The 12,398-nt window shown below is 39.5% G+C and overlaps 1 protein-coding gene across 2 annotated transcripts in view; it reads left to right on the top strand.

Moving 5' to 3' along the window:
• IGF1R (insulin like growth factor 1 receptor) overlaps positions 1-12,398 on the top strand; it is a 379,535-nt gene that overhangs the window by 54,885 nt on the left and 312,252 nt on the right. The window contains exon 2 of one of the 2 annotated variants that reach the window (XM_027851668.1): positions 7,062-7,168. The exons of the other annotated variant lie outside the window; for it this stretch is intronic. Within the exon in view, the coding sequence (XP_027707469.1) occupies positions 7,126-7,168 (43 nt within the window). The 5' untranslated portion in view covers positions 7,062-7,125. The remainder of the gene's footprint in view (positions 1-7,061; positions 7,169-12,398) is intronic. 2 annotated transcript variants of the gene reach the window in all.

Raw genomic sequence — 12,398 nt, 5'->3', positions numbered from 1 at the left:
TGTGTGTGTGTGTGTGTGTGTGTGTGTGTGTGTGTGTGTGTGTGTATGGGGGAGTAGTGGTAAAGCCAGATTACCCCCTGTTTTCCCATTGTTCTAGACCTAAAGTTCTGGAGTCATCTGGCTTAATAATTGCAAATGATTTATTTTTGAAAATTCCAGATGCCCTTAGAAGTATTAAGGGGTTCTTAATTATCCATTTACACCTTATTATAAATTGTTAAGAAGACTGCTTTCATTTCACACCTAGATGAAAACTGTTACAATGAATTTAGGAGTTTGGTAAATTAATAGGTAGAGAGAGGAGGAGATGTTAATAGTTCTAGCCTTGGAGCCAGGAGGGGATCTAAGCTGTGTACCTGCCACAGAAACTTGCTCATCCTATGATCGTGGACAGGTCACTTCACCTTTGAGTTTCCTAATTTGGTTTTAGTCTTTTAGTGGATAAAATTTTTAACAAGATTGCTGTGCAAATCAAATGAGATAATGTAGAATTCGTTGGCCACCTTAAAACGCTGTATAAATGCAAGCTATTTATCCTTCACTGCAAATCCAACCTCTCTTTCTTTCTCATTGTCTCATTACTGCCCTTTAAACACTCCTAGGCAGACTGGATTCCACCCAAACTAGCCCTTCCGTCTCCTGCCTTGGTGTATACACACAACTCATCCCTCATCACTGTGCTATACTCTTTCTTCATTTCTGTCTTTTAATTTTCATTTTCTATAAAGGTTTATACCCAGAGGTTCCCAAACTTATTTGGCCTACTGCCCCCTTTTTAAAAAAATTATTCGGTGCTCCCCTGGAAATCTACTTTCTTTAACCCTTTAATGCTTTTTTTTTTTTTTGGAAATTTGCGTCATTTCAAAAAATATACATTTTTTTAAAAGTATGCATCTTAAATTTAATAATTTATTGTAAATTTGTGGTTGTTTCCTGCATTGAAATTTTGATGATGCAATATTGTGTCGCGTAACTATATAGTATTGTATTGTAAACAAGTCATTACACGCACATATTCCTGCTGATGCACGCTGGACTTCCTGACAACGTGCAAGGCTCGCCTGCCAACGCTTGCTTGTTAAGACCTGTTGGCGGACTTGACCACTGATTGGTTGTAACTTGCATTTTATGTGTTTGTTTGGGAAATAATGCAATCACTACGACTTTAACTCTGTCACACAACAGATGAAACGTGTACAAATGGTTTTTCAAAATTTTCTTATCTTCTCTTCTTTCCTTATGTTTCCACTGCTCTTATTTTTGTTCAACTCCCCCCGCCCATCCCAAATGCACTCAGGGCTACTACCCACCCCCCTCTCTGATCTTTCCAGCACCCCCCAAGGGGCGATCTCTCCCACTTTGGGAACCTAACTACACAGATACCATCTTCACTCTGGAACCTTCTTTGATTCCCCTTGTTAATGTTATCTCCCTTCTCAAATTACTTTTCACTTAGTTGCCCAGTGTAAGATCCTCGACGTCAGGTACTTTGTCATTTTCATCTGTACTGAAGTGCATTGCGTTCAGTAGTTGCTTGATAAATCTTTGAATGTAATTTTGGAGGAGTGCTGTAATAGAGCTGGGGAGTTTAGGCCTGTCTAGGATGCCATAATAGGAAGTTTAAATAGCATGGGATACTGGCCACCTAGGGAGACATTTGGAGGAGAAGAGAGTAATTTTGGTTTATGGAATTTTGTCAAACTTAGTCCCTGCTCCCCTCTACTCTCCTATTTCTTAGAAAGCCTCAAGGGATTCCACTCAGGTAGGGGGCTCTCCCATTCTAAGGTGTGAGCTTCTTAGCCAAAGGAGCTTCCTAGGCCTTAGGAGTAGACCAGAGACCCCCCTCTTTCCCCATTCACTCTCAGACCTGCTTGTTAACCTGTGCGACCTTGGGAAATTTCCCTTCCTAGCCTCTCTCTCCTCCTTGTTACTCGCTGGCCAGTAGGGAAGCACCGAGGACAACATGGAGGCTTCATTACAATTGGCCTCAGAAGCTGTCCACGTGAGCCGTGAGGTGTATGTTGTGGCTCTTGTGGTCACGTGTGGGAGTTGAGAAGATGTGCTATCCTCTTCTGTGGGGTTTTTTAGGTTTTGGTTGAGATACTTATCTCCTGCAGAGTCACTTCATTTTAATCATGTGTTTTCAGCTTTGTTCTGTGGCAGGTCCTTAGGAAGAATTGGGTCCAAATCGCTACTGAATCTGGCTGCTGTCCAGCACTGTCTGCCTGGGATCCGCAGTATGCAGTGTACTTGATAAACAACAGTCAGTGGTTCTCTGGAGTTCCGTTCCTTTTCCCAATACAGTGGCCGCAAAGGCGTGCTTACCTTGTAAGACTGTCAAAGAACTGCACATTCCCCGCCGGGTGAAGATTTGTTTGTTCACTGATAGAACGATAATCCTTTCTGTATGTCCTGTCCTGTCAAGGGTAGAATTCTTCACAGCTGAATTCATTTTAGCCTAGGTTTCAGAGATGGAAGAGACTTATTAACTCATCCCTTCTGTCCTTCAAGGCTAATTGAGGATGGTTCTCACGGTCGGTTCTTGTTTGTCTTTTTTCACAGTGACAAATCTGATCTCTGACTTCTCACCATTTAGAAACTTCCCATGGCATTAAACTTAAAGCTTCCTTTAATGTTAATCCATTGCACTTAATTACCATGCTTTTGTATATTCAGTGTTGATCACCTTAATTGTTCACAGCCTCTTGGCATATAGTGTATAACTCAGTTTTTGAAGTACATTTCAATAGTACTTACTGATGCATAGGTCATAAGAAAGTTTAGGAACTAAACTGGAGGACATTTTGTTATAGATACAGGACATCTAAGTGGAACTGCATTTATTCAATGTGGTCTAAATTTTTGACGTGCTCTTTGAATGGACCAAAGTGACCTAGTGTCCGTCTGTTTATCCGTTTGTCCTTATGTGTGTATCCGGATTTTGTGAAGTGTCCAAACAACTACATGTTTGGTGTAATATGGATTTTCATGACAGAACCCTACCCTCCCAATCTAACTATCAAACTGCTGCCCCAGAAACCTCTTTATATTCCCCTAAGCTTAGAAATGGGGGCAGTTAGGTGGTGTAGTGGATATGGTCCTGGAGTCAGAAAGACTGGAATTTAAATCTGACCTCAGATACTTCCAGGCTGTGTGACCCTGGGCATGTCACTTAACCCCTGCCTACATAAAACTGGACAAGGAAGTGACAAATTACTCCAGTATCTTTACCAAGAAAACCCCATACATAGTTGGTTCATGGGGTCATGAAAAATCAAAGAATAACAACAAAGCTTGGAAAAATGTCTGGCCAAACCCTAATGTGCCTACCATACACCCTGGGGCACTCTAATTTATTTCTGCTCTTCATCCTCAGAAGGAATGGGTAGTTAAAATACTCAGAATACCCTTTTCCTATCACTCAGTAAACAAGCATTTTTTTTAAGGCAATTGGGGTTAAGTGACTTGCCCAGGGTCACACAGCTAGTAAGTGTCAAGTGTTTGGTCTGAGGCCGGATTTGAACTCAGGTCCTCCTGACTTCAGGGCCGGTACTCTATCCACTGTGTCACCTACCTGCCCCTAATCAAGCATTTATTAAGTGCCTACTCTAGCACAGTGCCTGAAACATGTAGGCACTTGATAAATGCTTGTGAGTTGGGCAGAGAATTCTACAGTTTTGTAGCTCAGAGGTAGAGGTAGAGTAGCCCTCTATCTTTCAGTTGTGCCTTCCCTGCCTTTCCCTCCTGCCACCTAGGGTCAGCTACGTGATACACTGGATGGAGTGGTGGGTCTGGAATTAGGAAGACCTGAGTGCAAATCTGGGCTCAGACATTTACTAGCTGTATGACCCTGGGCAAGTCACTTAATCTCTGTTTGCCCCAGTTTCCTCATCTGCAAAATGAGGATAATAATAGCACCTACCTTACAGGGTCATTGTAAGGTTCAGATAAGATAATATTTATAAGGTGCATGATGCCTGACTCATAGTAAACACTATAGAAGTTATTATTAACTATTATTATTATTGTTATTATAGATAGCTTTCTCCTCCGCTCCCATTAAAAGAAACGTTAATCCAAACCAATTAACAAGCATTTCTAAAATGCCCCCTATGTGCCAGACATTGTAATAGATGTTGGGGATAAAAGACAAAAGTGAAAAAGTACCTTCCTTTGAGAAGTCTACAATTTAGCTGGAGGAGACTTATATGCATGCATATATATATATATATATATATATATGATAGATACACACATATATATTATATGCACACATATGTATGTATATATGTATTATGTGTATGTATTGTGTATGTGTGTATTATGTATGTATATATGTGTGTATACACACACACATATATATAAATATATACATATACGCACAGACATATACAAAATGATACAAGATAATTTTGAGCGAAAGGCATGAGCAGCTGGGAAGATCAGGAAAGGCTTCATGGGGTTCTTGAATTGAGCCTTAAATGAAGCTAGGTGGAGGTGAGGAGGGAGCATTCCAGGCAAGGAAGAACCAATGAAAATGACATAGAAGTGGGATACAGAGTGCTGTAGATGAGGTACAATGAGGAGGTCAGTTTGACTGGAAAGGAGTGGGACAGAGCAGTTTATGCATAGTTCTTAGAGATAAACAAGGAGCCGCTGGACTTTGAGTAGGGGAGTGACTTGCACTTTGGGAAAATCACTTTGGCATTTGTGTGGAGAATAGATTGAAGGGACTTTAAGGCAGAGAGACTAAGTCAGGCAAGAGGTGATGAGGGATTGAATTAGAGTGGTGGTTGTGTGACGGCAGTAAGAGATGTGGAGGTTGAAACTAAAGAAATCATGAACATAAAAAAGAGAAACTGCAGACAAAACCAGGAGTCCTTACAGTTCTTTAAAGGCTCACTTGAGAATTTCAAATTGACCTGATATAAACCTCTAAAGAAAAACAAAAACTAAATGTTCTTCATTGGTGAAAAACAAGTGCCATTTCACCGCAGTGAAATGATTTTGGTCTGGTGATGTGGTAGTTACTAATTTGGTGATTTTTATTTTATGCAAAGACTTATGGGTGACATGACAAATTTTAACCATGCCCTGGTGGGAATATTCTAGTAGTATGGAAGTTGAGCTCAGTATGTGGCCTTACCTGGAATGAAAACTCTATAACTGTTCCTGGAGATAAAGACTGATGTATGATTTAAAATAAATACAATGTAACTCAGTAGAGAATGTCATTTTATCTTTTTTATTTATGTTGAAGATTTGTAATCCCAAGTTTGTGTACATGTACACATGGTCCAAAGAAAACATAGCATGGCCAGAAACAGTATTTGTTGTTAGATTAATCTTTGTTTCATTTCTTCTCTTTCTGGGCAGTGTACAAAAACTAGAAGTTGAATTATTTCTTGGCCAGTTTCTCCTGGTTCTGTCCAGGGTGCAACAAAGGATAGCTGGATCTTCTATGGTGTTGGAGGAAATCTCAAGGCAAAGATGCTGTGGGGGCTGGGACAGGGCAGGAAAGGGTTAAATTCACAGAGAACCAGAGAGATGTTATTAGATTTAGAGCCAGAAGTTGTTGGTTAGATGTGTCCAAGTCTTCATGACTCTATTGGGGTTTTCTTGGCAAAGAGACTGGAATGGTTTGCCATTTCTTTCTCCAGCTCGTTTTACAGATAAGGAATTGAGGCAAACAGGATTAAGTGACTTGCCCAGGGTCACATAGCTAGTGTCTGAGGCTAGGTTTGAACTCTTGAAAATGAGTCTTTCTGATTCCAAGCTCAGTGTTCTATCTACCGCACCACCCAGCTGCCCCTGAAGACACTTAATAAGTGCTTATTGACAGACTTTTTTGTAGAGGCTAGTTTGATCCATGACGCCCCCCTCTCTCCCATTATCTGGTTTCTCCAAATACTTTAGAGCAGGACTTCCTGCACTTCCTTATTGATATTATAGAAACCCCTTTGGCAGTGGAGGGAAGCCTCTATGGACCCCCTTCTCTGAATAATCTTTTTAAATAATTGAAGGAAATGTTGTTTTAGTTAGAAGTCAGTGGAAATAAGAGTGTAACCTTTTTTTCGCCATCCAAGTTCAAAGACCACCCTCCCTGCCCCCAGATCTATGTACCCTTGGAGAGGGGGTCTGTAGACTTCAGGTTACTGCTACAATGGTAGCAGCTTAATCAGTATATGTATTCAGCCTTATAAGAAAGCTGTTTCCTGTGGACAGCCCTGCAATGCTGAATGTTCCTGAAGAACCCTTTTCATATTGTGCAAGGCACCAGTTGTACCTCCTTACCCCTCTGTGCACTACAGCGCTTCACCCACCCCCATTCTCCTTGCCCTGCAATGAATTTGCAAGAATAGGGTTCACTTTTGAGTAAAATAAAGAAGCCAATGAAATCGGTTTGCCTTTTTCACTTCCTATTTTGTATGTTTAAAAAAAACCTGCAGAAATTTCATCCCACTTTATTTTGTCTTTGTTCTGTATCAATCTTTGGTGAAAGTAATCTCAGATCTTCAGTCAGTGAGCTGTTGATATTTGGATCCCGAAAGTATAGGGGCTGCCCTGGGTCATTCAGTTTTGGGGCTTCTCTTCGTGGGCCATCCCTTCAGTTTGGCAATGATATATTTGCTCTATGCTTGGTTGTAGGGTGATTCTGGAGCCCTGGTGAGAATTGAACCATTGTCTCCTCCTGGAGATGGAACTGAATTGAATCGACTGAGTGAAAAAGTATAATGATTGGGGAGCTTTTTGTAGGGGAGAAGAAGCCACGTTGGACCTCCTGTTGGATGGATGCCTCATACCAGCAAGTCTTTAGACTTTTATGGTCTCAGGAACCCTTTACACTCTTAATTATTGGGGACCATGCAGATATATTCTGTATTAGAAATTCAAATGTCTTAGTATTATCATTAAAAGAGTTTTGACCTCAGGACACCCTACTACCACTCTGAAAGGGTCTTGGGGAACCCCTTGGGTTCCCCACCCCACACAGAAGGCAGCAAATAATTCCAGCAGAGTTGCTCTTTCTGGTGTTTTACACTGTGATTTTTGTGTTGTAGCTGAAGAAAACCAGTGTACAAAACGGATAAGTGACTTATATAGGAAGTCAATGAAGAATGAGAAATGGACATGGGACTCCAGACTCTTCAGATGTTTATGTTAGTAGGTGAGGATGAGGGAAAAATGTTTCTTTGGGAAAAAGAATGGATTTGTAAGTGTGGTAGTAGCGTGTCTCAGGAGAATATCCAGTCAGAGTTGTTTGTTGAAGGGAATCACATGAGATAATAGATGTGAAAGCTTTTTGAAAATGTAACATATGCTACAAAGCTGCTTTCAAAGCAGCAGAAAAAATGGGAAGTCTGAGGGAAAAGGAGAGACAAGAGCTTGGCTCAATTTCCCACCTACTTTTAAAGTAGATAGCTAGGTGGCACGGTGGATAGAGCTCAGGACTTGGAATGAGGAAGACCTGAGTTTGAGTTCTGGCCAAGACATTTATTAGCAAGTCACTTAACCTCTCTGTTCCTCATCTGTGAAATGGGGATAATAATAGTATCGAGCTCATAAAAGTTGTTACGTTGTTCAAATGACTTAACATACTTAAGAGCTTTGCAAACTTTAAAGTGATATATAAATTCTAGATATTATTAAAAAAAATTGTTTGTAGGATAAGAAAAAAAATTATGTAATGGAAAGGACAGTGTCAGAGAAACTTGGGAAGACTAATATTAAATGATACAGTGAAGTGAGCAGAACCAGGGGGACAATTTATACTTAAAGAACAATACAGTAAAAAAGAATAATTTTGAAGGACTCAATTAAAACTGATTAATTCATTGATCAACTATGCTTCCGGTTGATTGATGATGAAGAATGATACCTACTTTCTGACAAAGAGGTTATGGACAAAATGTTTCTCTCTGCCTTATTTGTGTGTGTGTGTGTGTGTGTGTGTGTACACATATATGTTTACGTATACACATACACACAACTGTATATATCTTGGATAGATACTACAAGCAGACAATATGTTGGTCCCAATTGAATTCTTAATCTAATTATGAGAAAAAGCTGAGCATTTATAAGTCTTCCAAGTTAATTTATATAGATATCATAGCCTGTTTAACTTTATACCTTCTCTCATTTTTTGTCACAATAATCTATAACATCCCTTCTCTTTGTTGTGCATATGATGGCATTTGAAGCTTTTCAACTTTACGAAAACATGTCCTATGCTATGGTTGGTGTCACGAGTTGTGTTTTTGTTGGGTGGAAAAAATTGTTGTAAAATGGCATGGTGCTTTGGCATCTTTTAAATTCCTTAGAGTCAGTGCCATGAGACTGATTTATTGGTGAAACTGTATCATCTTGAGGTCATTTCGGTACATTTGGTAACTAAACCTGCCTTGAAAAAATTTCAGGAGGAGCCTATGTTATTCTGAGTTTCATTTGATGGGTTGTGTTCAATCCAAAACAAATTCTCATGTATTTTTAATGCTCATCAGAAGTATCATCAGCTATTTTAAATAAATGCGATTAAATTAGAAAAGATAAAATGCTTTCAGGAGGAGTATTTAAAAATAGAGAATTGTAAAGAATATCGGACAAAGATAGTTCAAGATCAGGAAAGGATTTTGGACACTGTTTCATGCTTGGAGAGTAGGTGAAATGTTGGTTCTTACATAGATCTAGGAAAATGGTTTTGCTACCACCATGTTAAAAATTTAAAAATCTTTATTCCAAAACATGTCTTCTAGTCAGCAGATATTTTAAGTGGAAAGGTCAGAGGGACTTGTATTAGTCTCTCCAGGTCCTTGGATTCCCTTTCAAATATCCTTATCTTAATTGGCATGACAGGATGTAGACGTTTCACCATTGTTGTATGAGCTCTGTGCTAGAGTCTACTACTCATTGGAGCTATTTCACATACTATCATCCTCAAGCCAATTTCATTTTACGGATATGTGTCTTTCTAAGACTGAATTGCTATTATCTGTTAGCAGAGAAGAAAAATTGAGAACTTGATGAATTGCGTCCAAGTGCATATTTCTCTTTCTAAAAGAGATTGTCTGTATAAGGAAAGTCTTATTTTTTTGGTCTTTGCCCTTGGCAAGTGAACCTGTTGACTGATAATGTCTCCTCATGTGAAATTCAAAGAGACTGGTGAAATTTGAACATATTCTCATTTAGTAAACAAAGCAAAATCTTCATATCTGTGTTGAATTAAGGAATCATATTTGTGTGCACTTGTGGAAGTGAAATTCTGCTTTGATCATTTTCATGGGACTTCCACATTTTTCATTGTATTTGTATTTTTTGTTATCAAGAATATTTTTGTTAGACATTCTCAGTCAGTAGGACCTGGAGCCAGAATATACCCAAGCATTTTGTCTGAATAGTAATTGGGAAAACAAAATCGCTGAATACAGTAGGAAAAATTAGATTATAAACTCCTTGAGGGCATTTGTCTCTTTCTGTAGCCCTGGAATTTAGCATCATGCCTCGCATATAGTAGGCGCTTAATAAATGTTTATTGATTGATTGAAAAAGAGACACCTAAATAAGTCTTTTTCTTTTTTCCATTTCTTCTTTTGTGACTTTGGCCTTATGTGTTTTAGTTGGTTTCCTCCCCTCACTTTTGTAGCATAGATAGGTTCTTGTAGGATGTTTGAAGTGGTGAGGGATAAAAGGAGATAAAGAATTGTTAGAGAGGAAAATGTCTACCAGGATGAAGACCTCACTTACCTACTGTCAGACTACAATTTAACTTTCACAGTGAATTTGTAAGTGAGAAGTGATAGGAAATGGATTTTAACCATATCAGGAAAGTTTTGTTATTATGTGTGTAAAAGACATGGAAATTGGTCATACAAAAACCTTTGTCTTTTTTCAGTATGCGATTTTTGGTTGTGGTCATGTCTTGATTATAGGCCCTTGGTGAATGAATGCAGTTTGCATTTCACTAGTATATTCAGATTGCACAAGACTTTACATATGCTGTCAGACTAATATGTTTACGTGGTGATGTCTGATCCCCCATAATACTTCTAATATCTTCCTTTTCTCGATTATTTCCAGTTTATCCTAAATATGGCTTGTTTGAACATAACTGCATGTTCTTGAGAGTAGGGATGGTCTTTTGCCTTTCTTTATGCTTGGCACATGGCAGTCACTTAATAAATATGTGCTCCCTTCCCTTCCTAACTCCCTGTTAGAATTAAAATGTTAGCTCCTTGAAGGTGGAGACCATGTTTTTGCTTTCCTTTGTATCCCTAGCATTTACATAGTGCCTAATACATAGTAACTACTTAGTAAGTGTTCTCTTTCTCTCTCTGTCTCTCTCTCCCCCCCTTCCTTCTCTCCCTCTCTCACGCTCTGCTTTCCTCCCCGTCTCTCTCTATTCTTGTTGATTTGTTGACTGTTAATGTCCTGATGTATTGCTATTTAACCAATTACCCATTTATAACATCTAACATTATTCCTATGGATCTAACTGCCCCTTGTAATGTTGTTTAGTCTGATACCATGTTTTTGAAGAATAAATTAATGAGTAAGTTTGGGTGGGGTTGATCCTGACCATTAAAAAAAAACCGGGACATAGGCTCCTTGAGATCAGGGACTTCCATGCTTGCCCCGGTAACCCAAACACTCAACTTAATGTTTTGCATATAGTGGTTACTTACTAAAGTGGTTTTTTAAATTGAATTTATATGACAGTTTAACTTAAGATTGATCAGTTAACTCTAGAAGGCCTTTTCTGATTAAGACCATTCTGTTAATCAGGACTGTTTTGCTAGAAGCTGCATGGATGTACAGCAAAGCTGCTTTTAGAACCACGCCTTTCATAACCAGGCCATATCCATCAACTCATTAGCAAAGCTGAAATGCATTCTAGGATTCTTTAGCATGCTGGCTTATTTACTGGTCTGTTCTTGCTTTGTCATTGTATCTTTTTGTGAGGCTATGGGATGTAGTATAACGAATACTGGACTTAAGAGTTGGGAAAGACTTGAGTTTGAATCTTACCTCTGATAGATTTATTGTGTGTCCATGGGCCAGTTACCTAAGTTCACTCAATCAGTAAGCATTTATTAGGAGCCTACTATGTGCTGAGCATTGTGCTAAGTGCTAGGAATACAAAGACAGGCAAATGAAGGTCCCTGGTACCAAGGAGCTCATGGTCTACTGGGGGAGACAGCATGCAAACCATTATGTCTAAGCAAGCTGTATGTAGGATGAACTGGAAATAATGAACAAAAGAAAAAAGCACAGGAAGAATTAAGGGGGATGGGGAAAGGCTTCCTGTAGAAGTGGGGTTTTAGTTGGACTTCAAAGAAGCCAGGAGGCAGAGATGAGGAGAAAGAGTGTTCCAGATATAAGGGACAGCCATAGAAAATGCCTGGAGTCTGGAGTGTCTTGTCTATAGTATGACAAGGAGGCCAGTGTCACTAGATTGCGGAGTACATAGCAAATTGGGGGTGGGGTGCAAGGTGTAAAAGTATTGGAAAGGTAGGGGAATCAAGGGCTTTGAAAACCAGTCAGAGGATTTTATGTTTGGTCCTGGAGATGGATTGGAATGAGCAAAAGACTGTCTGACAGATTGAGCAGCAGGTTATTGTCGTAGTCTCAGTGTGAGGTGATGAAGACCTATGCCAGGGTGGTGGCTGCTCTCAGTATAAAGAATGGGGGATGTATGAGACACGTTATCAGGTAGAAATAACAGAACTTAACATGGAGCTGAGATAGTGAGGAGTTGAGAATCACATCTAGGTCTTGAGAATGGGTAACAGAAAGGATGGTACTGTCCACAAAATGTAGTGGCACTGTCAATAATAAGGGAGTTAGGGAGAAGCAAGGTTTGAGGGGAAAGAAAATGAGTTCAGTTTTGGACTTGTTGAATTTGACATCTTGAGCATCCAGTTTGAAATGCTCCAGAAGCAGTTGGAGATGTGAGACTGGAGATCAACAGAGAAGTTAAGAGGTGGATAAGTAGATCTGAGAAACATCAGCATAGAGATGATAATTGAAACCATTGGAGCTGATGAGATAACTAAGTACAGTAGTGTAGAGGAAGAAGAGAAGAGGGCCCAGAAAGAGCCTTGGGGGACACCCATGGTTACTGGGCCAGACCTGGAAGACAGAAGAGAGAGAGAAGTAAGACAAGTAGAAGGAGAACCAGGAGAGAGTTGGGTTTGGAAAACCTACAGAGAAGAGAGTATCAGGGAGAAGAGAGTATCAGGGAGAAGAGAGTGATGAAGCGTGTCAAAGACTGCAGACAGGTTAGGGAGGATGAGAATTGAGAAAAGGCCATTAGATTTGGTAGTTAAGAAATCATTAACAACTTAATATGTGCCTATTATTTCTCATCTGTGAAATGGGTATAATTGATACTTTTGGTG

This window comes from Vombatus ursinus, unplaced genomic scaffold (assembly GCF_900497805.2).
Source record: "Vombatus ursinus unplaced genomic scaffold, bare-nosed wombat genome assembly UNPS02009205.1, whole genome shotgun sequence".
Lineage (NCBI taxonomy): Eukaryota > Metazoa > Chordata > Mammalia > Diprotodontia > Vombatidae > Vombatus > Vombatus ursinus.
The sequence above is the reverse complement of the archived record's forward strand: the minus strand, read 5'-3'. Positions and strand labels throughout refer to the sequence as shown.